Source organism: Lagopus muta, chromosome Z (genome assembly GCF_023343835.1).
Source record: "Lagopus muta isolate bLagMut1 chromosome Z, bLagMut1 primary, whole genome shotgun sequence".
NCBI lineage: Eukaryota > Metazoa > Chordata > Aves > Galliformes > Phasianidae > Lagopus > Lagopus muta.
Window position 1 is genome coordinate 25002980 of NC_064472.1, and position 23626 is coordinate 25026605.

A 23626-nucleotide genomic window follows, 5' to 3' on the forward strand; every position below is an offset into this window, starting at 1 on the left:
TCTCTCAAAAAAGGATTTTAAAATAACTTCAGACATTGCAAAGAATTTTTCTGTAGTTAACCTGCAATCTGTGGGCATTTCAGGATGAAAAGGCTTCTTTTCCACAAAGCAAAACAGGTTAAAGTCATGCCTGTCATGTCATTCTAGTACTGCTATTTTTTGAGCTCAGTTTCTGCCAGTTTATTTTATCAAAATATTCCCAGGCTTGCTTTTAAGATTTTTTTTTTTTCCTGAGAGCGTTACCCTTAGAACTGTACTGTGACTTCCCATTCAAGTATTCCTATTTATGCTCTTTGAAATACTGTTTCCAGTTAAGTATGTAAGAGGCTTCTTCTGGTGTAACTGACTAGTCTTTCATAAGAGATAATGGGTTTGTGCATGGAACATTGTAATGCAACCTCTCAGAGATGTCATGTATTCAGCCTGCATGTCTTCACTTGCTGTAGTCTAAGATACTTAAATATACGTTGGACATCTCTGTTGCTGTCATATGTTGGAAGGCTCTGTTGTGCTTTTTTTGTTCCATTTTCTATTGTGTTATGCTGGCACTAGTATGCAGACGAAATACTGAGAATGTAAAACATGGAATGATGTCCTATTCTCACTGAAGTCAGAAGTGTAACTGTGAATGTCATAGGAGTGGAACAACACATGTTGTCAAGAGCAAGATGGTTTATTTGCAATTCTGAACTTAGAGCTCTTACTTTTAATAGTAATGTGCTATTTCTCTGCTTTGCTTGGTGAGCTCCCTGAAATCAGGACATTGCAGACAAATCCCCACTGAGTGGGAGAAAGAGAGTTGAAATATCTAATACTTACAAGATACATTGATTTTTCACCAGTAGGACCTACTAATGTTGTCAGCTCAGTGAATATATCATGCATTTGGTGATTGATGTAAGTGGCACAGCTGGAAAACCTTGGTAACAAAAAGGTTAATTTTGGTATGGCATAGCATAGCCCAGGAATAAGTGCAAGGTAAACAACCAACTGCTGTTGCTTGAGATAAGTTCTTTCTGCATTTTAAGAGATATTTATTTTGGCTGATCTAATCATCTTGGAATACCTATCCTCTTGAAATATCGAATACTGTCTGAACACTATTTAAATAGAGGCCATCACCACTCTCATGAAAATCCTTCTCTTACTAACTAATACATGTGCCATTTCTGGTACTGAATGGAAAAAGTGTGGATGGGAGATGAAAAAAGTCAGGTAGCTTCAAAAGCAACAGCTGCAAAAGCCAGTCTGATGTGTGCTCCTACAGGAAAAGTAATTGTAATGTTTACTGGTGCAGGATATTTATTCTGCTGCTTAGTTACTGATTTTATCAGTGAAAATTACAGGTTCAGATGCTCAGTCAGTGACATACATGCCTTAAGTTCATGCACTGCAATAGTTGCTTCAGTCTGGCAGATATTTAAGTACTGCAAATAACTCTTGTTCAGTGCTGCTTTTTTCTTTTTTTTTTAAATACAGCTTTGTTTTTATATGATCTGTTCCAGACTACAGGAAGGGTATGGTAAGAGAGATTCTGTAATTTTGGGGAGGTATACTGAACTCGTCTGTTTATGCTCAGAATATATGACATTCAAGTAATGCTGAAGAACAACTGTGTTTTCCATACCAGTTCTCAGTGAGAGCTATTGTATCATTGAAAATGACTGCTCAGGGTTGGATTCTCACACTGAACCCTGAAGCACATAGCACTGGCTGGTCTTGCATCACTGAAATCTTGGTGCAAATACTGTGCCGGCATCACAAATAAGGTAGCTGAGATCTTAGGATATAAGCATCTAGGGCACTGGAGTCTGTCGTGCCTTCATAGTTCCAACAAGATACTGACACCTGTGTAGATAACACCAGTGAATAGCCAGTGGATGTTTTCACTTGTGTCAGTATGCACTGTATAATCATCCACATTCTTTTTCAACAGGTTTCTCGGTCCAGTTCAACTCAGTAGAAAGTCCAACGTGTTTCCTTCAGTTCACTGAGTTACTCATCATATGTACAGAGGAGTTTCTACCATGGCCTGTAATGGAAAAGCACTGGAATTTCTACAGGGCATGTGAAGATTTTGGATTCTGAAGTCTTCTTAAGTGCTAACACTTTTTTCTTCCATCATCATTTAGTTCTAAATGTACAAATGTTTGCTTCTAAATGCTTTGTTACTGCTGTTTTGATAAATACTGTGATAAATACTTTGATAAATACCCTGTGCTTGTAATGGGCTGAAAGATTGTTTGGTTTAACTGCAGAGTACTTTGTAGCAGGTGAGGGTAACTCACGATTTAATTTTGTGCCTTAATGTTCCGAAATGGACAGGAGTTGTTATACACCGGTCCACAAATTGTATTCTATGTTACCAGCTTTGTATGAAACTCCAGTGATTTCTGTGGCTTTTTATCCTCCCATGCTGGACAGTGCCAGACAGATATCAATATCCACGGCCACTTGCCACATCTCAGTTTTGAACCAGACTGCCCAAGCATGTGCTGTCAGAATTGGCTGCAAGAGTTTGTGTAAAACATAAGCTATTAAGCAAAAATCAAGATGGGCAGCTTTGAACGATCACCAGCAACTTTGCTTTGTGAGGCTTAGTTATATACAAACAACTGAGAATGGGATGTATGCTGGAAGAAGTTATAAGAGGGCTCTTAGCCTTTGAAAATGCTCATAGAAATTCACTTGTTGATCCAACCAAATCCATTTGACAGTCAAAAAAATGTGCCAGCACAAGCCAGGAAGTACAGTGAGACCAATTCTGGTAAATGAGTTTTTCAGTCTAGTAACATCCAGAATTTTCAGCCTGATTAATGGAGGATTTCTGTTTGTTTTGATTTTGCACAGTATGAATCTGCCTCAGTAGCATGTTTATAAAACATTTGACTGTTAGGAGAATTATCCATATGCAAGTGGTGTCTCTTTCATTCCCTGAGTTGTAAGACTTGAGATAATAACACCTACTACTCCTAACTCAAGTGGATGGGCTGAGAAATACCTCCTGTCAATATATGACATACTCAGCTTGCTATTTGGAACGCGAAGAGCTGTTCTGCAGGGATTTGATTAGTGTCTTAAACAGGAGGAGGTTTAGGGGAGAGTGAGGCTTCTGATGGTTAGAGAGTTAATACTGTGCCTGCGGATGCATGAGCAATCATTGCCTGTTAGGCTGTAAGGATTAAAAGGAAAAAAACAAAAACAAAACAAAAACCAAGTGCATTAAAGCCAGAGAAAGTTAAAGGCTACTGAGTGATGGGTATTTAGTAAAGGTCAGTTTGCAAGTAGGAAGTAAACAGAACATTCCCACAGCTGCTGCAGCAAAACAGACCTGAAGAAATATTGGTCTAAGGGAGCTGTTCAGTCAGATACTGATGCTTGGAGCACCCTTGGAGAAGAGAAGTAGCTTTTCATCAACAGTGAAAGATTTTTGACTGTAAAAGTTACTGTTAAAGCCACTTACGTGTCGTTTGACATCTTCTCTGTTATAAATTGTTTAATAAAATTATAATGAAAAACTGGGAGGAGCTGACAAATACTTCTATCCTGTAACACCAACGTGACTCCATGCCCTAAGGCAACAAAGATACGGTAACAGAAGTCTGATTGATTCCAGTTGGGCTAAGAGTGAAAATGCAGTTACATGGAAATAGCTCTCATTGACATCTTATGTAAAAGTTACCACACTTTTCAATATTTATGTTGTATATAAGCATCTCAGTTTGACAACATAATCTGTTTTAATGTGAGTAACAAATGTAGAGTTCTGCTTCCTAAGTCTTACAATCATGAATTTTTCATATTCTGCATACTGGAATCTTTTTCTTAATGATCCACTCAGAGATGACGAAAGTCATACCACTTTGAACAGGATGTTTTCTTAATTTTTTTTTCCTAAGTATACAATTGCATAAAAACACAAGCTTTTACTACAGGTCAAAGATGGGCAGCTATTTGTGATCCTGACTGCGGCTAAATAAAAGTGCATCTGCTCACAAGCGGCAAACAGTGGTTGGTCCACGTGTCCCCTCCTGCTTCTTCTGTGATTCAGTTCTTGGTAAACCACTTCTCCACTGTTGGGCATATTTTGTGCTGTGCAGAACAGAGGACAAGAAATACAAAAAAATACAAAACCCTTGGTATTCTGTCTGCTGTTAGAAGAAGAAAAGGAAGAGATGATGTAGTGAACAAAAGCCACAACTTCAGATTTGTATTCCCACCAATTTACTCACGTTTTGCCAAGATGGAGTAAAACAGAATCAGTGGTAAGATTAATATCAGTAGGTAAAAGAAGAATAGAAGGTGTAAAACAAAAGCATAAGAGTGAGAAGGAGATAAGCACCTGGGAGGCAAACAATACAGCTGGGATTTGTCGATGTCAAGGCCTGAAGAGACCAATGTGAAAATCCAGTCTCCTGCGTAGCATAGGCTGTAGGTTATAACATGGCAAAAGCTAAAGAGGCAAGGGGAAATGAGGCAGGAAACAAAGATGTGGATAGAAGTGTACCTGGTGGAGGATCTGCACAAACAATGCTCCTTCTTTCCAGGCAAAGCTGAACTGTAACCAGTAAGGACACGTAAGGTGAAAGAAATGCAAGAATGAAGGCTGACTGTGGAAAGTGATTACGGGTCCTGTATGGTGCAAATACTTAGTGGTGTGTCTGCAAATTATGCTGAAGGAGGGGTGGCGCTGCAGGCAAAACATAGACCAAAATAATCTTGCCATAGGAATTTGAGTAATTCCTTGGAGCAGCTGGAGTTTGTGAGCGTTTTGTGATTATGGCGCAGAGGCAAAGACTTCTTTTATTCCAGCAACTTCATATGTGAGATTTAGGCACTTTTTCTGTTCATCAGCAGTGAAATGACCAATTTGGTCAGAAATTATCATACAGGTGATCTGGAATTTATGTTTTTGGCCATATCAAGAAAAGAATAAGAAGCTTAACTGTGATACAGCAAGAGAGTGTAACAGTTTGGAGATGAAGTTTCAAAGGGCCTTCAAATTTGTGTATATATGTATCATAAAATCACAGGATGGCCTGGGTTGAAAAGGACCTCAATGATCATCGAGTTTCAACTCCCCTGCTATGTGCAGGGTCACCAGCCACCAGACCAGGCTGCCCAGAGCCACATCCGGCCTGGCCTTGAATGCTTCCAGGGAGGGGGCATCCACAACCTCCTTGGGCAACCTGTGCATCACCACCCCCTGTGTGAAAAGCTTCCTTTTAATATCTAACCGAAACATGCCCTGTCTCAGTTTAAAACCATTCCCCCTTGTCCTAGCACTGTGACCCTCGCAGTCATGCACCCCCCGTTTATATGTATATATATTTTTTCTAAGACGCAGTCTTTGCTCTGGAAGAAAGTTTTCCTGCTGGTATCGTTGCAGCATCATCATCGGCATTTGAATCGTCCGACAGACGCGTCCGGATTCTGCTTGTTACCGTGGAAGGTGCTCAGACACACGGTTACGCGCAATTCAGTTGCGGCGCTTCCAGCGGTCCCTGCCGCCCGCGGGTGCACTGAGCGCAGGTCCGGAGCTGCGGCCCCACCGGGAGCAAAGCTGGCAGATCCGTTCGGCAGCACGGCGCAGGGCCGTGCCTGCAGGCATCTGCAGGACCGCGATGTCCCGCTGTCGGGGTGGCTTATTCCGCAGTTTGCCCAATAGAGAGCGTTCGCAGAGGGCAGCGGGCTCTCGCCCACATGCACACGCACACAAGCACACGCACCCTGAGGTGCCGCGACGAGGGCTCTGCGGGCGGCCACGGCCCGGCCCCAACTTTCCATGGAAAGCAGAGCGGAGCGGAGCGGAGCACGACGACGGCCGTGGAGTTTGGGGAAGAGGCGGGAGGAGGAGAAAGAGGAGGAGGAAAGGAGGAGGAGGAGGAAGGGGCGCGGCACGGCGTGGGCGCGCGGGGCAGAGCGCGGCGAAGGGAGGTCGGTGCGGTGCGGTGCTGCCAGCAGGCGTGCTGAGGAGCTCCGGTAAGATCGCTCCGTGTGCCCGAAAAGTTAACGGCGGGGTAGAAGTGGAGTCTCTGAAGGCAGACGAAGGGCAGGTGTACGCCAGGAGCCGAGCGCAGCCCTAAGCCGCGCGAGCTGCGCCCGAGCAGAGCGGTGACAGCTTCAGGCAGGTCTGTAGCGGGGAGCGAATCTGTGGCGGTGCTGGCTGAAGTCTCCGCTGTTGTGCCACCGCTCCGTAAATGGCTATAAACGGGTGTCTGTGCCGCTCTTAGTCGGCCAAGTGCGCTCACTTCGTTTCCTTTAGCGCGGTTCTCGTTACTTGTAGGGTAACAGAAGTAACAGAACAGCGAGGATCTGTCAGAAAGGAACGGGTTTGCAGTTTTCTTGTTGCTGATTTTTCTCTTTGAGAAGAGACGGAGACAACTTTTCTTTTCGAGGGCTTAGATTTCTCGATGCTCGAGGAGGGCTCCGAAGGGACACCCGCAAGGGACATCCCCTTGAGGCTCTGCGTATCGTGACTTTGGGGTTAAGCAGCTCTATGCGTCACACCTGCTCTGCTGCACACCTCCTAAATTGTTCCATCCGGCAGCGTTACTGCTGTGATTCCTTCATTTGCTGGGCTTTTTTTTCTTCGCGCTTGACAGTTTGGGGAAGGAACAGTCGAGAGGACAAAGCACTTAAACTCGTGGCTGAAGTGAAGGCAGCGAATGGGGAAAACACTGCTCGCTGTCCTCCAAAAACAGAACTGCAACAGTCCAGTGGAGGTGGGAAGTGAAAGTCTGAAAGCAAGTATAAGAGTCCGTGTTTTTTCACATAGTGCTGGGATCAGCTGTACAGTAATCCCTGATACACAGTCTCCTGCATATCAGAAAATTTGCATCAAAAGCAAATGGGTAAATTCATGGCAGAAAATCACAGGATGTTGGCAGTGTGGAATAGAAAGCTGCAGCCCCCAGCTTTGTAAACTTCTGAGCTGTGAATAGTTGCAATGTGTATGTGGAAAAGAGCTTGAGGGGGCTCTTGTTATCTTTCTGTGCTTTTTACTCTTTCCAAGAACCTGCGTTTATGTACACAGCATCCTGGGTTGGGGTGAGAGGTGAAATGATGTACCTGCTCTAACATGACAGCACAGGAAGGAGCATGGGCTGCTGCTGTCTTTGCACATCTTTCGTTGTTGGTCACATATCGGCTACTTGCTTCGGTCTGGTTTCTCTGCATTTCTGTGTATGCTACCCACTTGTAGAGTCATTCAAAATCACAGACAACACTGGCTAGCACTTTGTGTTGCACAGTCCAAATAAGCAAGCAGTTCCGAAGGGCTACAGCTTGTTGGAAAGTGGTAATGGGGTATGGAAAACTTGGCTGTGCTTTAGATTGCTTGTGTTGGATTGCAGTGGGAATGCAGAAGAGAGGCACCGGACACTGAAACCCACTCGTGTGACAGATCTCTAGGCTTTGTGGATGGTTATCTGTGCTGTTTGTGCTATTTGCTGGCATAATGTGTGCAAATTATGCTGGTCAGTCCACAGATTGTGAGCAATCACCTTAAAAATAGCTCTTTGGCTGAGACCAGATGTCTGGAATTCTTCAGAAGTGGTCTAGGCGAATTAACCAAAGGTAAAATTCAGAAAGTACAAAGGGTCAAGCAGCATGCTATCAGCTAGAGTAAAGAAACTGGCAAGCACTGATGTATAGGATTCAGGCAAGCCAAGGAAAAGCTTAAATGTTCATAGAGAACAGGTAAGTCCCAAGAACTTGTCAGTCTGCCAGCTGTTTGTCCTTTCTGCTGAGGACCTCTTTGGTGCCTGAAATGTACAGTCCAATATTAAGAAAAATCCTCAGATCCATGCATCTCCCTTGTGAGAGTTTCATGTCAATTAGCAGAACAGCAAGAGAGCATTTCAGACTTCTGCTAAAAGATTTCAGGACACAACAGGCATAACAAAAGGGGCTTTTGAAAATGTGATAGCTCTTGCTCAGCACCAGGATCTGAGAGGTGTTGGTGTTCTTTCTGGTGGTTTCTGTGCCCATACACAACAAAAAAAAAGCCACTTCAGGCAGGAGTGTGGCTGTGCTGTGTGTGCTGCTGGTGCTGGTTGGTGAGGAGGTTGGATCTCACTCACAGGCAGTGCCCAGGAGGTTTTGGTAGAGCTTTTGGTATAGCTTTCTGGCTACAGAAAAGGCATCACGAGGCCCATGTGGTTGTAGCCTCTAAAGTTTCCCAGGAAATATCAGTGAAAGAGCTAAGAGATCTGGTTGATGGATCACAAAATGCTCATTTCTGGAACGTAAACAGGGTGCCAAATCTGGCAAGGGAGGTAAGCTTTGTACATCTCTGCCAGTGACCCTAGACTTGATAGATCTGACTGAGAAATACAAGCAGGATGAAGAGCTCGCAGGGCAATGTGTTGCTCATGAGTCCCTTCTCTTCCAGCTCAGGATGGACAACTCCAACAACAGGCGAGTTCTCAGGTAGCATCACACCCAGACTTATGGTTAAGCAGTCATTTTGCACCCCAGTGGCAGAGCACATGTCAACCCCTGGCTTGTGGGCTGGCACTGGTGGGCAAGGTGGCAGCGAGGAGGGATAGCATGTGGAAGGTGCCAGTGGAAGAAATTTGCATGTGCCATAGGGGTACCAACAGAAAGTGCTGTGGCATTCCTTAATGTTCGTGTAAATAGTACAACACAAGGCTCCTCAAATTTCTTTGTAACTTTCATATGTAGGAGCCTCATGAATAATGGCAATAAAGTAGATTTCTTGTCATATGACAGACACCGTATGGAAGGTGAGGTACTTACAGGGTCATATATTATTCCAAGTTGGAAGGGACTTCTGAGGATCGCTGAGTCCAACTCTTGGCCCCGCACATCACCACCCAAAATCCAGACATAATAGAATGTTTTTATATTGTAGCTGGACTTGCAGTGCAGATCATTGTGCTTGAAAAAAGTTTCAGAATGTATCATTGGGACCATCAGCATGATACATAGCCCAGATTCCTGCCCTTGGCTTGGCTGTCATGCCCTTATCTAAGGGGAAAGGTGTGGCCCCTGGGACAAGCAGTTGCAGCACCACATGGCCTTGTGTCCTTCTAGAGTTGGCACTTCAACCTGGCTCCTTGGGGAGCAGCCAAGCTAACCTGGGCTTTTCTCAGTTGTCCTGATGGAACCTGGGACCTGAGAGCTGGGGCTGTTCAGCCTGAAGAGGAGACTTCAGGGAGACCTGAGAATGGCCTTTCAGTATCTTAAGGAGGGCCATAAAATGGAAGAGGACAGACTCTTAAGCAGGGTCTCTGGTGAAAGGACAACGGAAAATGGTTCCAAATTAAATGAGAGGAGATTTTGGCTGGCTATAAGGAAGAAGTTTTTTGCAGTAAGGGTGGTGAGGTGCTAGAAGAGGTTGCTTAAAGAGGTGGTGGAAGCCCAGCCCTTGGAAGCGTTCAAGGCCAGGTTGGGCAGGGCTCTGAGCAACCTGGTCTAGCTGTAGGCATCCTTGTTCTTTGCAGGGGAGTTGGACTATACAGCCTCAAAGGGCCCCCTCCAACTCATACAATTCTGTGATCTGCTCTTCTTTATGCTTATTTTCCCTATCCTCTCTGTGCTTAGAAAAACTGTTTGTGAGCAAACACAAGCAGTTGTTTATTGCGTAGGTAATGTCTCCTCTCCTATGGCTTATTGAACAAGCCTGCGCTCACTATTTGCCAGCTAAATTTTTAGACTTAAAAAACAAATCCTTGCAGTCAGTGAAGTTACCCTTGTGCATTTGTACACCGACATGGCACTCACCTGCTGCATGGATAGACATGGAGTTGGGAGAGCAGCCGATGGCAGGGCTTTGACTGCTGCCCACACAGCTCTGCCTGCACAGAGTGTCCCACACTGCTTCCAGGGCACAGATACCAGGAGGTAGCCTGCAGCACAGGGTGAGTGATGTGACTGATGTGACAGCTGTGACGGGCAGGGAAGGCTTTGACTCAGTAGGAATTGACATGAAGGGTGTGACTTACAGTGAGGTCTGCAGACAGAGGCTGAGGAGAAAGGTGAAGGCATCTCCACACATTTGCAGAAGCAGAAGAATGTGCCTAGATGCTGCCTGCAGCCTGTTGCAGCTCAGTGAGGTTTCTCCTGCCTTCGTCTCCAACAGGAAGCTTCAAGCCTGTCGTGCCAGAGCTGCTGCCAATGTACACAAGCTCTGGCCCCTTTGGGCCTGATTTTTATGCTGTACAGTAGTTTGGGGGTAAAGGTTAACTCTCACTCCACCATAGGGTATTATTATTTTAAACTTTTATATGAGTCAGAGAGAAGTTAACTCCATCTCACCCCACAATAAAAGTAAATTTACTTATTCTTTGTAGTTTTCCTCTGACTCCTGCCTTTATGGTGCAGTAAGTACTTGAAAAAAAGGGATACTCCCACCTCTTAAAGTTTAAATGTGCAGCTCTATGCCTTTGCCGGGCTACAAACCTACCAGCCAGCAGGGCAGAGTTGTCTGGGGTGTACCAAGGGGTTTGCTGAGAGACTGTTTTTATTGGACGCTCAGTAGAGCAGCTTGTAGCAGAATTTGCTCTGAAGCACCCCAGGGTAGCAGGGGATGCAGAGCAGCCAGGAACTGTTCCCCTGGGATGTCATCCTGCACTGCAAACGATGAAATCACCTGCCCCATGCACTGACTAGAGAGCAGGGACGTGGCTTCCCTGGCCTTGGTGTGTTTCAGGAATGCAGGAAATGATGCTAGACATTCTACTGTGAATATGGGGATCACATCTGTGCGTGTGTAGGTTGGAAAATACCTCTGAGATCATCTAGTCCAACCTTCAGTCCATCCCCACCATGCCCCTCAGTGCCACATCTACACGTTTCTTGAACAACTTCAGGGACAGTGACTCAGTCACCCCCTTGGGCAGCCAATTCCAATGCATCCCCACACTTTCAGAGAATAAACTCTTCTTAGTGCCTAATCTTAACCTCTCCTGACACAACTTGAAGACATTCCCTCTCATCCTATCACTGCTATGCAGCAGAAGATGCTGACATCCACCACGCCATAACCTCTTTTCAAGTAGTTACAGAGAGCTGTGAGGTGTCCCTTGAGCCTCCTCTTCTCCAGACTGAACAATCCCAGCTCCCTCAGCTGCTCCTCATAAGACTTGTACTCCAGACTCCTCACAGCTTCATTGCTCTTTCTCTGGACACACACCAGGACCTCCTTGTAGTGAAGGGCTTAAAACTGGGGGCAGTGAGATTGTTAGAATCACATACTGCCAGCACAGTACATTTTGTATAGAAACACACATCTACATACCCCATGAATAAAGCGTCCTAATCTTTAGTGCTGGGATGACAATGTTGTTGTGAGATGACAAAGTCAAATGTGATACCCATAACTGCTAAATCTTTGTAGAATTGGTGTTTCTCAGGTGTCTGCTTGGAAGCTGTCTGTCCTCTTCCAGAAGCACAGACAAATCAGACTGTGAAGAACTGTAGATTTTATTACTGTTGTTGTTGTTCTTTGGACTCCATGTTATTTCAGATCTTCAGAATCTTAAAACTGACAGGCTTACTGTTTGAATAGGTCTAAAAGTAATGGGGTGTTTTTCCACATCATAAGCTCCACTAATAGAGGTCTGTAAAACAGCACAGAAATAATAGGGAAAAACATGGGTTTCTTAGTTCTCCAGTGCTCCATCCCTCAAAGGAGATCTGTATTACATCAGGCAGGTCAAAATAAGGGGGAGGCACTGGGTACTGCTGCAGGTGGAGGGCAGCCCATGGCACTGGGCTCCACTGCAAGGAAGCAGCTCAAGGAACCAGGTAGAAAAACAGGCAAAGCTGATACAGCCGACTGATCTAGATCTGGTGCCAGTTTAAAGTACTCCTCCAGGAGCTCTGAGATCCCTATCGTAGATAAATTTGCTATGAAAATTATTAGCTAGCACCAGTAAACACCAGTAAGTGAATAAATTATTTTTTCCAGCCAACAGCATTGAATAATCAAGTAGAGAATATCTGACCCAGCCAGATAGTTTGATACAAGAAGGAAATCACTTAGCAGAGCACATCTCTTCCCTTGCCTTCCTCACCTCCAAGGAACATGGTCTGCTCTGCATTTCAGCAGCTAGGTTTGTACAGAGCAGAGAGAGGAACAAAGGAAGGAACTGTGCCCGCCTGCACAGATAGTGATGGAAACATCTCAGCCAGGTCTGCACAGCTGTGGGAGTGAGTGCATAAAGCAGACAGAGGTCTTCAGTGAGGGAGAGGAGAGAGATCTTTTCCCAGAGTGTTTTTGCCCAGAGGAGGGAGAATTGTTCCCATTGCTCCTGCTGCTGCGTGGCTGTGCTGCTGATTGCATGCTGGTCTGCTTTGCAAGGGATGGTGCGGACTGGTTCTGGCTCAGGTGCCTTTGAGGATGGAAAAGCAGCATATCGGATGGCACACCTGTCTGGCTGCTGTCTGCTTTTATTTTTTTCCTTAATGCCACTTATACAGGAGCACCTATTTTCATTGTCCCCTCTCTTCATTCTCCTCTTCCATCATTTTCCCACTAATTTTCTGCTGCTCATACTTTACTCATGCCTAAGTTGTAGTATTTTTGTGTTTGTTTTTCTTTCTTCACCTGAGTGATGGGGGAGGAGCCACATTCAGCTCAGAAGATCTTCTGCATGGGTGACAGAACAGCACACAGTGGCAGGAGAACTCCTGCTCTCCTGCATCTCCATTTCCTCTCCTCTCACAGATTCATCTTCGGAGTTTATGTTTTTCCTCAGCTCTTGATCTATTCAGGCACAAAATCAGGATGCCCCATGATGGTATCTATATCTATTTATCATGAATACTATAAATTCCAGATACACTGGGGGAGCGCTGCCTATATTCAACTTGAACTTTGCAGAAATCCCTCTTTTGGTGGCAGCCAACACACTTTGCCATACCAACAGGTGGTGGTGGATCCCAGCTGGCCCTCTGGCATGACACACACTAAAGTAGAAAAGAAGCAGGATATGTTAGGGGGAGAGGTGTGTTAAGGGAGGCCACAGCTGTTGTTCTTCTGCATATCCAGATAGCTGCTGGCTGAGCTTGGAATTCTGTTTGCTTACCAAACAGGTCCTTCAGGATGGGCTGGCAGAGGGCACTGCAGGAGGGCTGCTGTGTGCTGACAGGACTGCTGCAGGCAGGCCCACTGCAAACTTTCTCAAACAGCTCTGCTGACTCACCTCAGTCCCACTCCCCGGAGCTCCTTCCCTTCTGAAGTGCTGGGCAGCAAGAATCTCCGAACAGCAAATATAAGGAGAGGACCAAACTGAGTGCTGAGGAATTGCAAAGTTCCTTGCTGTTGCAAATAATCTGGCTAATATGCTCTTGGCAAGTCAGCACGATCTGCAATCAAAGTGTTAGTCTTTTCTCTCAGGTAATAGCAAAAGGTAGTGGCCTCTCAGAAGAGGTGATGGCCAGACAGAAGATTTGTGGAGATCCCATGAGGAAGAGTTTGAAGGAGAGGAGAGAGTGCAATCACTCATCTGCAGCAATCTCTTATGAGACCTCTGGCAACACAGCACCAATTTTCCTACATGAGCATTATGATTCCATGCTACCTCTCCTTAAAAACCATTAGGTTACACACAAGAACAGGTCCAATAGTGCTGCCTAGCACCCAAAAATAAGCAGAACAACGAGCTGAAAAGGTTTTTTCCTCTCTCTTGCATACACACTTGCACAATGATAGGACGAGAAGGAATGTTTTCAAGTTGTGCCAGGGGAGGTGCAGGTTGGGTATTGGGAAACAATTATTCTCAGAAGGAGTGGTGAGGCAGTGGCACAGGTTGCTCAGGGAGGTGCTGGAGTCACCGTCACTGGAGGTGTTCAAGAGCTACATGGATGAGGCCAATAATGTGGTTGCCCTTTTGAATGGGTTAAAGCAAACTCTTAAGAGGGTACATGTGGGCATGGTTCTTCTGGGGAGCAAGCAAGACAGCAGGCATTGGTACTTTCTGGTGTGTACTGCCAACACAAGGGCAATAGGGGTGGCCAGCTGGGCTGCAAACAGAGTTGCTATATGGGACAGATTCTCTTCTGGTCTTCACTGGAAACAAATCCTAACACTCTAAGTGCTTGAACCATGGTGACTTTTGCTCCCTGTCACAAAATACTCGGGGCCGTTGTGGGGCAATATTAAGAAGTAATGTATGATGGCACAGTAGTATGGTTTCCCATGTTGTGCCTTAAACTTGTTTTTGCTCTGAAGGAATGGGTATGTACCCTGTACCAAGTGTGGTTTGCAATAAACTAACCTTCATGCTCCTTGTTTCATGAGGCTCTTTAGAGATTTACCACTGGACCACAATATTCTGTATAATGCTGTGTCTCAGCAGGTTAATTTCTGAGTTTTCTGCTCCTCCTCAAACAGTAACCTCCTGATTTTCTCTCCGGGGCCATTTGTCACACAGAGGTGGATATTCTCCTGCTCCTCTTCCCTTGTGCATGGTCCTGAGGGAGGAGATGCTGGGCTGGGTGAGGTGTCCTATGCTACCCCAGATTTGTAGTTCACTGTCTTAATAATGATGGTTTGTTTGCCCTCATAGCACTGAGAAGACACAATAGCTTAAAAGGCCTAGTTTTGCAAAGATGTAATTAAAACAGCCAAACTTCACATAGGCACTCTCTAAGTCAGGTTTGCACTGATTGGTGTTGTTTTCACAGCACTGTAAATTGTTCGATGTTGTATAGCTATAAACAACACAAGGCATGTAATACAGGAGAGTTACAAATGCTACTTGGAGCTGCCTGACTGCCTTGGTGGTAGTTCACAGTGGTTTGAACTGTTGTCCTTGGAGGATAATGCAACAAAATTTACACAGTGCTTAGCTGCAAGAGTGCTTGATTGCCAGGCCAATCATTACTTTTCCTTAGACTCTGCCCTAGGGACCAGGGTTACCACCAATACCTTTTACAGTTTCTTTTTACACAGAATGATATAACATTTTCGACTAAAATGATGCAAATGAATAAGAAATTTTGCTCTGATCCAGTTTAATTTCAGGAGCTAAACTGAAAAACAAGACCAAATGTGATCACCTTGGATTACTTTGCCCATTCGGTCTGAGTGCAAGCAGCAGTGGTAAAGGGAGAGCCACTTTGCAGAGTATGTACCCAGTAGTGCCTAAAATACTATGGGCCCGCTGAGCCAGAATTATAATTGGTTTAACACTTTTCTTTTTTGTCTCTCCCAAAAGAATACTAAAAGTGGGTTTTAATTTACCTTCAATTAGCATTTCCTTGGTTTTCACCCTGTAAGCTGTTAACATCTCAACAAGCTGCAGTCACTCAGTAGAAATTACACACAGTTAAGTTTTTTTTCTGCTGTACCATAGCAAGCCGTGTTGTAAAAGCTAGGAGAAATAAACACTGGTTCAGTTTGCCTTGCTTGCCATGTTGGTGAACATTACTTCTGCCTCTGTGAAAGTGTTTCAGTATGAGCCCAGTGTTGGCTGTGCGACACGCTGGACCCAAAGGGGTTGACTCTGGCTGGTGTACAAGTGCAAATTCTGCTTTCCACATGCATGATGACACTGCAGGGCACATTTCTGGGCACTCTGCAACTGGCCAGTATGCAAGCAGGAGTATTTTTTTCCTCAGGAAAGTAAATTTCTGCACAGTCAGCTGAGTGCAGCAAGTAGTGACCATGGCAGTAACAGTTTTTCTGTGGTCGTTTTCATACTTCACTTCCCCAAATCTTTGCTGGTTACCCAAAATACACATAATATGTAAACACACATGTTATTAACTCTTTTCTTGGTTCCATGTTCCCCTGGCAGAACAAACTTGCCCAATGCCAAGTGTGCATTTTCTAATGTACTTCTGCCTTCAAAAGGACCCTCCTCCCTATGCTTCCCTCAGCTGGCCAAGCTCCACTTATAACTTTTAACAAGTTCAGTGCTCTCTGTGAGATCATGAGGCTCAGGAACAATTCTTACTAAAGAAGCCTCTCTTACAGCTTTGCCATCACTTTAATTCCAGCAACACTGAGTTATGCTGCCATGAGATGAGTCAAAATGCCGTTTGCTTGGATAGTATTCAGTGACAGAGAGAAGGAAAAAGCCTATATTCTGATTGTGTGGGCTTCACAGGCTTTGACGAGTGATTCGCAAGGCATAGGAGAGCTGCAGAAATTTTCTGCAGGCTCCCAAAAGCTGAAGCATGCACACTGAATTGAAGCCCATAGGTGAGAGCAGAGCTCTGCTGCCCAAATGTGGAGTGCCATGCATTTTGGGGCCCTTCTAGTCTAGGGGAAATGAGGAGGCAGTTTCTCTTCCAGCTCAGGCTTCTCTTACTCCCACCCAGGAGGGCTAGTTCTGCTGACAAAAATTGTTCTTCCTCAAGAACATCCTGCATCTTTCTCTGCACCAAAGTCTTGATGCATGGCTGAAGTCCATCGGGGGTGTGAAACTCTCCCTTTGTTTGTCTTTTGGTGTAACTGCACAGCTTTCACAGTAGCACAAAGCAAATGGCTGTAAGAGTCTGAAGGTGTAAAGCTGCTCAGAATGGCTTCTTGCAGTGTGGAAAATTCAGAAAACCCAGCTATTTCCTGGGTGGAAGGAAATAGTGCTATAATGAATCTAACGATCTGTCCCTATTCTGATCCAAAAAGGAAATAAAAGGAAATTCAGAGAACAGAGCAATAGACACAGTAAGCATTTTTATTGGTAAAAATTTCCAGTTAGGGCTCTTGGCAGCTGCTAATTGCCTTAAGTCTCGGTGCCAGAGAATTGAGATTTCATCCATATTTATATATTGGCTAACGTAACTCTAGAAACTCCCAACAACTCCCAACAGCCAGCTGATTGCCTAATTCTTTCTTGAATCCTGCTGAGCTCGTGGTCTTTAGGATGCCTTCTGACAGACTGCAACCACATGTATAAACACACATACAAACTATAAACACATGCATGTGTTCTTACACAATGTGCATGTGTTTCCCTTGTATTTGTTGCATGTCTGTTTTCTTTGAACATCCCTTGTTCTTGGATTACAGATGCAAGGGATAAATAAAACCCCAACTTGTCTCCTCTGAGTCATTTAATACTTCGCATCCCTCCCAGTGAATGCTTGGACCTGGTTCTGTGCGTGTGTATACTGTAGCTGTGCAGTGTGTGTTGGTTATGAGATGTGGCCATTGTTCATTAATTCCTTCAGTAGTGTTCTCACATGTGGGAGGGACAGATGATGTGGAACATATTACTTTAGAATTGTTTCAGAACAGCATTTCGCTTAATTATGAACTAGGCAAGGGGGTGTAGAACCAACAAAGGCAAAGTAGATGCTACAGGGAGGGATGTTCGGGGGGGCAAGCTATGGAATGCAGCCTTATCTCATGCCATTCCAGGCAGTCGTGCTCACTTATTGGTTCAAACTGTGCCACTACAGCAAGGAATAAAATCTGCACGTCAGCAGTTGGAGTGGAGAATATTATAATAACTTCTTGGAACCAGTTGTAATATCCCTTCCTATTCTAATTGTAATATCAGAGCAATCTACACCTAGTTTCTTGGAATTGTAATATCTCCTATTCTTATTGTAATATCAGAATAATCTATGTTCAGTTTCCTAGAATCAATTGTAATATCCCCTCCTATTCTTACACATGTATAACTTGTCTCTACAAATACACTTAAACTGTCCCTTTATGGTGTGCAGGTTAGGAGAGGCTACTCCTTCTGCACCCAGAATGTGTACGCAGAACTGTAATTAAAAATATACCTGCGTTATAATCACTTTGTGGTTATGGACTCAAGTCAGTATTGGTTGCAAGATACAAAAACTTCAGTGCTATCCAGGTGATTTCTTTCTTAACCTGACCTGTCTCCACACCATACCAGAATCTGGTGGTCTGGAATGGTAGTTTTAAGCAGGTAACTGTCACCTTGGCTTTTTTGTTGGTTCACCTAGAAACAGAATGTTTGATGCTGGGTGGAGCTGAACAGAACTAATGTACATATAGGATCTTTGGAGCGCTGGAGAGCATGTTTGCTCGTTTTGTTTTGTTTTTCGTTTTCCAGCTTCTCAGTTGCACCTGTGAAAGAAGTAGCTTCATTCAGCCAAATGTGGTATCAGTTGTCTTTGGTGGGTAGGGAGATGACCGGGCAGAGTGACAAGGTGGGCTGCTAGAGAGATCACACTCTAAATTCCTGCTTCCTGCAAAGGAAGAGCTGAAGAGAGAAGGAAGAAACTACAGAAAGAGGTTGAAGGGAAATCTGGATTAGACATTAAGACATTGATTACCTATTGGTTTGAAGAAGGCCTGAAGGTGAGGAAGTGCTGGCTAAGGGAGAAAGTAGTATATTGGTTTTGTGATAATGGAGGGTCAGACCTGTTTTTTCTCATCATTTGTTGTATGCTTGATGGCTGTTTGTACAACCTACAGAGAGCTGCCAAGCTCTGGCTTTTACAAATTGGGTATACCTGTGCAGTCCCTTCCCCAGTCCTTTCCCAGCATCCCCAGGTGAAGCACAGAGCATGCCGAGGGATCAAGCAGGCCTGGTGAACCCGAGTGGACACTTGCATGAATAGCTTGCATCAAGGCTGCATGCATCAAGGTGACATTTCCTTCTCCTTCTCTGGGTTGATCCCAGAGAAGAAATAACAGGCAAAAAACACAGGGAGAGAGACTGATGAAACAGCTCCATCTTGACAGAGTAAGACTGCAAAGTCAGAGGTTGCAAGACCTGGCCGTGATGGGTACATTAAAGATATATCCATTAGTCTCTTAGTAAGATTTTACTTGGAATCTGCAGGCATTTGAGTCACTTCTGGTAATCACATTGTCTTATTCTTGCTTGTAACCATGCTTGAAAACTGTGAAGAGGTGCAGAGAAGCTCCAGCACTTGGTCTGAAGGATTGATGTTGGTGTTCCGTGTGGAAGCATAGCTCCTGTTAAGGCTGGTACAGCTGAAGAGAAGACACAACACAATAGGTGTTTGCCTTATGTTTGTCATAGGGAACGAAGGAAAAGGGTTGTAGGAGAAGCTTATCCATCCATATGGATAATGCTGAAACTAACTCAGGCTGTTTTGCTGTGGCACCATCATCTGTTACACTCCTTCAGGAACCAGAGAGCACAAAGTGCCTTGTCTGTGTCCTGTGTCCTCTGTCTTTTATCCAACAAGGAGGAAGCAGAGTGAGATGATGTGAGAAACCTAGAGGCAAGCTGCCCTCTGTGCAGGCAATCTCCCAGAATGAGACTGTGTACAACACCCCCAAATCATCTCTTTGGTTTGCAAAAGACCATGTTGTTCCTGTCCTGAACTGAAGCCTCTCTGTCATTGCAACAGCATTGTGTAAGATTTACAGTAGGTTACGCACATTCTTCTGTTGACTCTGCACATATAAAGTTTCAAAGCCAGTAACAGGTCTGAACATAGCTGGCAAAGTGGGTGGGCACAATGAAGCATTCTGATCCAGTTTCTTGCCCCCAAAAATGCAGGAAGTTGTTCTGCAGGAAGAGTGCAATGTAGCAACGAAATGGAGCTTAAGCTAATGCTTCACTTGGATGCGGCCTCTAGTCTAACTAGTTCAGGAACAAAAATAATTATCCTTGCACTCAGCAGGTAGGGCAAGAATATGTGGAAACAGGAACACTGTATTGAGCATTCAGTGCTGTATTACCTCAGTTGCTAAACTGCTTCACAGAAATGGTGCTATATATCTTGTTTCATAAAAAAAAAGGGCATTGCCTCTGCTTTGCAGTCACAGCCGAAGGTATCTCATACAGCAAGATTAGGCACTGTTTCTCACTGCTGCCCCACTTGTCTTCAAAGGTTGTGTTATATACTACCTGCAATGGATGGAAGTGCTGTGTCTTCATCTGTCTCTTTCTTTCAGGGCAGATTAGCAGTACCTTCAAGAAAGAAATCTGGACTTCGGACATGTCAGACCCTGCTGGGAAGGGACAGGAAGGAAATTCGTTTCTCTTTGGACTTCATTGTGCAGTCCCAGTGTTAAAGACAGTGAGGATGCTCTGACTGAATTCCAAAGCTTTCAAGTATATCTTTTCTCTCTCTCTCTCTCTCTCTTTTTTTTTTTTTTCTCTCTCCTAATGCCTACTGTTAAACATGACTTTGCAGATTCATGAGAGAGTTTCTCAGTCCTCCTGTTGAATTCTCTGGAACTGCTTCAGAAAATGAAGTCTCCATTCTACTCTCTTAAAAGGATAGGCATGTTTCTGCCAATGCAAAGGTTGCTATACTCTTGTTTGTGCCACAAAAATAGAAGAAAAAAAGTGCTCTGGAAAATATACAGCAGGAGTCCTATTCTAACACTCTTATTATTTAGCTGGGTGTTGTTTGAAAACAGCGATATTTTATTGCCTTCAGTCAGACGATGGGGGTAATGAAATCTTTGCCTATTATTGTGGCAAAATCTGTCTTTGAATTAACATGATGATTGAGAAGAAAGGTGGTGTTTATGTTGTAATGACGTAATTGCCACTAGAGCATCGTTCCTCTTGTAAAATATCAATGTATCTGTTTCCTTACAGAATGAAGAGGCATAAGTTTCCCTACAGGTGTCCCACAAGAAAGAAGATTCTGATCCTGTGTTTTACAGGGTGGGTGATTGCACTCCTGAAGCTCCTCCATGTTGAAAGACACTTTTTTCCACCTAAGAGTATTTATCTGGTCGAGCACTTCTTGAGCACTTCTTCATATGTCAGAAACAGATATTCCTATCTTAGAAACCACTTCCAGTATGAAATTAACTGTTCGTCTATCTATGAGCAAGATCCTCAGGAAATCGGCAAGAGTTTAGAGATAAGAAGGAAACATATAATTGATTTAGATGATGAAGATATCATTGCAATGACAAATGATTGTGACATGTATCATACCCTGAGGAAATACCACCTGATACCTGTTTCTCCAGAGGAAGAGAGTTTTCCAATAGCCTATTCTTTTGTTGTCCACAAAGATGCAGTGATGGTTGAAAGGCTCATACATTCACTGTACGGTCATCAAAATATATACTGCATTCACTATGACCGAAAAGCAGCAAGAAGTTTTAAATCTGCTATGAACAATCTAGCTAAATGTTTTCCCAACATTTTCATTGCGTCAAAACTGGAGATGGTGAACTATGCACATATTTCAAGACTGCAAGCAGATTTAAATTGTTTGTCTGATCTGATGAACTCTGCGGTCCCCTGGAAGTATGTTATTAACTTGTGCGGCCAAGATTTCCCTTTGAGATCAAATTTCCAGTTGGTTGCTGAACTGAAGAAACTCGGCGGGGGAAATATGCTGGAAACTATAAAGCCCAGTAGTAGCAAAAGAGAACGATTTACTTATCATTATGAACTTATGAAAGTGCCTTACGAATACATGCAGATGCCTGTGAAAACCAACATTTCCAAGAACCCACCACCTCATAATATTGAGGTATTTGTTGGCAGTGCCTATTTTGTTTTAAGTCGAGCTTTCATTCAGTACATCCTTAGCAGCTCTCTTGTAAAAGACTTTTTTGATTGGTCGAGGGATACTTACTCTCCAGATGAACATTTCTGGGCCACTCTTGTGCGTGTTCCTGGCGTGCCTGGGGAAATTTCGAGGTCTGCCCAAGACATCACAGACTTGCAGAGCAAAACTCGTTTGGTGAAATGGAATTATCTTGAAGACCATTTGTATCCTCCATGCACTGGTACCCATCTTCGTAGCGTCTGCATCTATGGGGCCGCAGAATTAAGATGGCTTATGAATTATGGGCACTGGTTTGCCAATAAGCTTGACTCCAAAGTAGATCCTGTCCTGGTAAAATGCTTGGCAGAAAAACTGGCAGAACAACAAAAAGAGTGGGTTTATTTGTCTTCTGACAAACATTTTCTGCGTATCAATCCTGCAAATGCCTCTCTATAGCAATGCTGTTTTTCCAGCTGCTGGTACTGTGTACTGCTATAGCTTGGTGCCTGGGATTCTCCAGCCCTGACCTGCTGCAGAGGAGTTCCTTCTGCATTAAGTTCCGGACTTTGAAGAGAGAGGTATCTGGAAACAATCTGTGAAATTAACAACTCTCTGGTTGACTGTTCTTTAACTTGCCACAACAATCCCATAACTATTCTTCAAGGTGATTCTGGAAGCGTAAGGCTTGCTTTTGGAAGCCCTGGTACTATTTACTCTAATGGAATACTTCAGAAACCTGTTTTACATTGTGTGTTTGTGTCTTTCCTGAGAAACCCCACCACGCTTGTTCGCCTGTCCCCTTTTCCTGCACTTTTTCAATAAGGTATGAAACAAAGACCTCTGCATCTGCTACCTCAGGAAAATTGGAAGTGCCCAGCTTGCAGACACAATTAAGAGAGCAGTGTGACTGCTGCAGATTGGAGTGCCCCTCTTTCCACCTGCAGGTGCTGACAGGGCTGCAATGTGAACTCTTCTGGATGCCACAAGGGAAGAAGTTACCCTTGGCTGCCACAATAGCATTGTGTCCTTCTCCCAGCTTGGCGGTGCATGGTTTGTCTTTCTGTGTTTGGAAGTGTGCTGTGCCTGTGGAATGGGTGGTGGTGGATTGAAGCAATCTGTGTGAACACATGTGAATAATGCTCTACTGTTCTTCAAGGGCAGTACAGGTAACCATGCCAAACGATGTCTGCCTTCGTTTCTATCCCTGCCAGTAGAAATATCCTCCTGTGAAATCCCAGTTCTTCTGAGATAGGATTTTTACATGTAATGAGTAACAAGTGCTATTTATAATCAGTATTCAGCTTGGTGGTGCTATGCTGAAATGCAAAACACGCAATGTCCAGCAGCAATCGTATGAACAGTCACACTGCGGATAGGAAGGCCTTGCATATGCATCAATGGTCCCAGGCTGATCTGTGCCCAGAGAAGTTCTGCTTCAAAGCACGTTAGCATTGAAGTAGCTGCGCCCCAAGGCAGCCCATGCTGCCCATGGTCCCCACCATAGGAAGGGGCTGAGCAGCCTGCTCTCAGCTGGGCTGTCATGTAGTATGAGCAAAGTGTTGGTCAGCACAGAAACTTTGTGACTAAGAAATGCCCTTTAGCATTTCTGGGGATTCTCCACAATTTTGCTATGCCACCAGCTCAGTTTTGGTGGTTCCAGTGGGTGTTGTGGTCGTGCTTGCTCTGTGCTACTGTGCCATTTCTGGATATCTAGCGCTTTTCAAGGTATCCTGTGTTACTGATCCTCAGATTGCCACAACAATGCCATGTGGCCACAAGAAAGCTTAGTTTCTTTTTTGAGTTTTAGGAACCAACTCGTTCCTTTGTCTCTGTTTTTTGAAAAATTAGTTTTTTAAAATTTAGTCATGGTGAACATGCTTGTGGCTTGAGATTGGGCTTGAATGAAGAGTCCATACCTTTTCCCCATTTGTGGCACTGATTTCCTTTGAGCCTTTGGACAAATCATCTGACTTCTGTTCCAGCTGTAAAACGGGAACAACAATGCTCTGCTACCTTGTAAAGCATTTAGAAACCTATGGATGTTTGTTGTGGGCTGGTTGCACAGTACTATTTGTTGATCAAAGCTATTTATGATTAAGTCTGTGTGTGCACAGGTTGAATATTTCTCTTATTTACTGTTTCTCAAATAAATGGGGATTATTTTTTATGTGTATGCTGCTTACTTTGGTGACTTGCTGCATCTCACAGCTGACTTGATGCA

The 23626-nt window shown here is 44.2% G+C and overlaps 2 protein-coding genes across 10 annotated transcripts in view; both read left to right on the top strand.

Moving 5' to 3' along the window:
- ANKRD31 (ankyrin repeat domain 31) overlaps nt 1-3522 on the top strand; it is a 53261-nt gene extending 49739 nt beyond the window's left edge. The window contains 1 exon segment of the mRNA XM_048931030.1: nt 1937-3522. Within this exon segment, the coding sequence (XP_048786987.1) occupies nt 1937-2088 (152 nt within the window). The 3' untranslated portion in view covers nt 2089-3522.
- A 2376-nt stretch (nt 3523-5898) lies between these two features.
- Nucleotides 5899-23626, top strand: part of GCNT4 (glucosaminyl (N-acetyl) transferase 4) — a 36751-nt gene continuing 19023 nt past the window's right edge. For 3 of the 9 annotated variants that reach the window (XR_007373914.1, XR_007373915.1, XR_007373916.1), the window contains exon 1: nt 5996-22571. Coding sequence is in view for 6 of the 9 variants with exons in the window: in XM_048931339.1 (XP_048787296.1) it covers nt 20473-21861 (1389 nt within the window). In the remaining 3 variants the exon portion in view is untranslated. The other 6 variants (XM_048931339.1, XM_048931343.1, XM_048931341.1 and 3 more) reach the window with 6 other exon arrangements.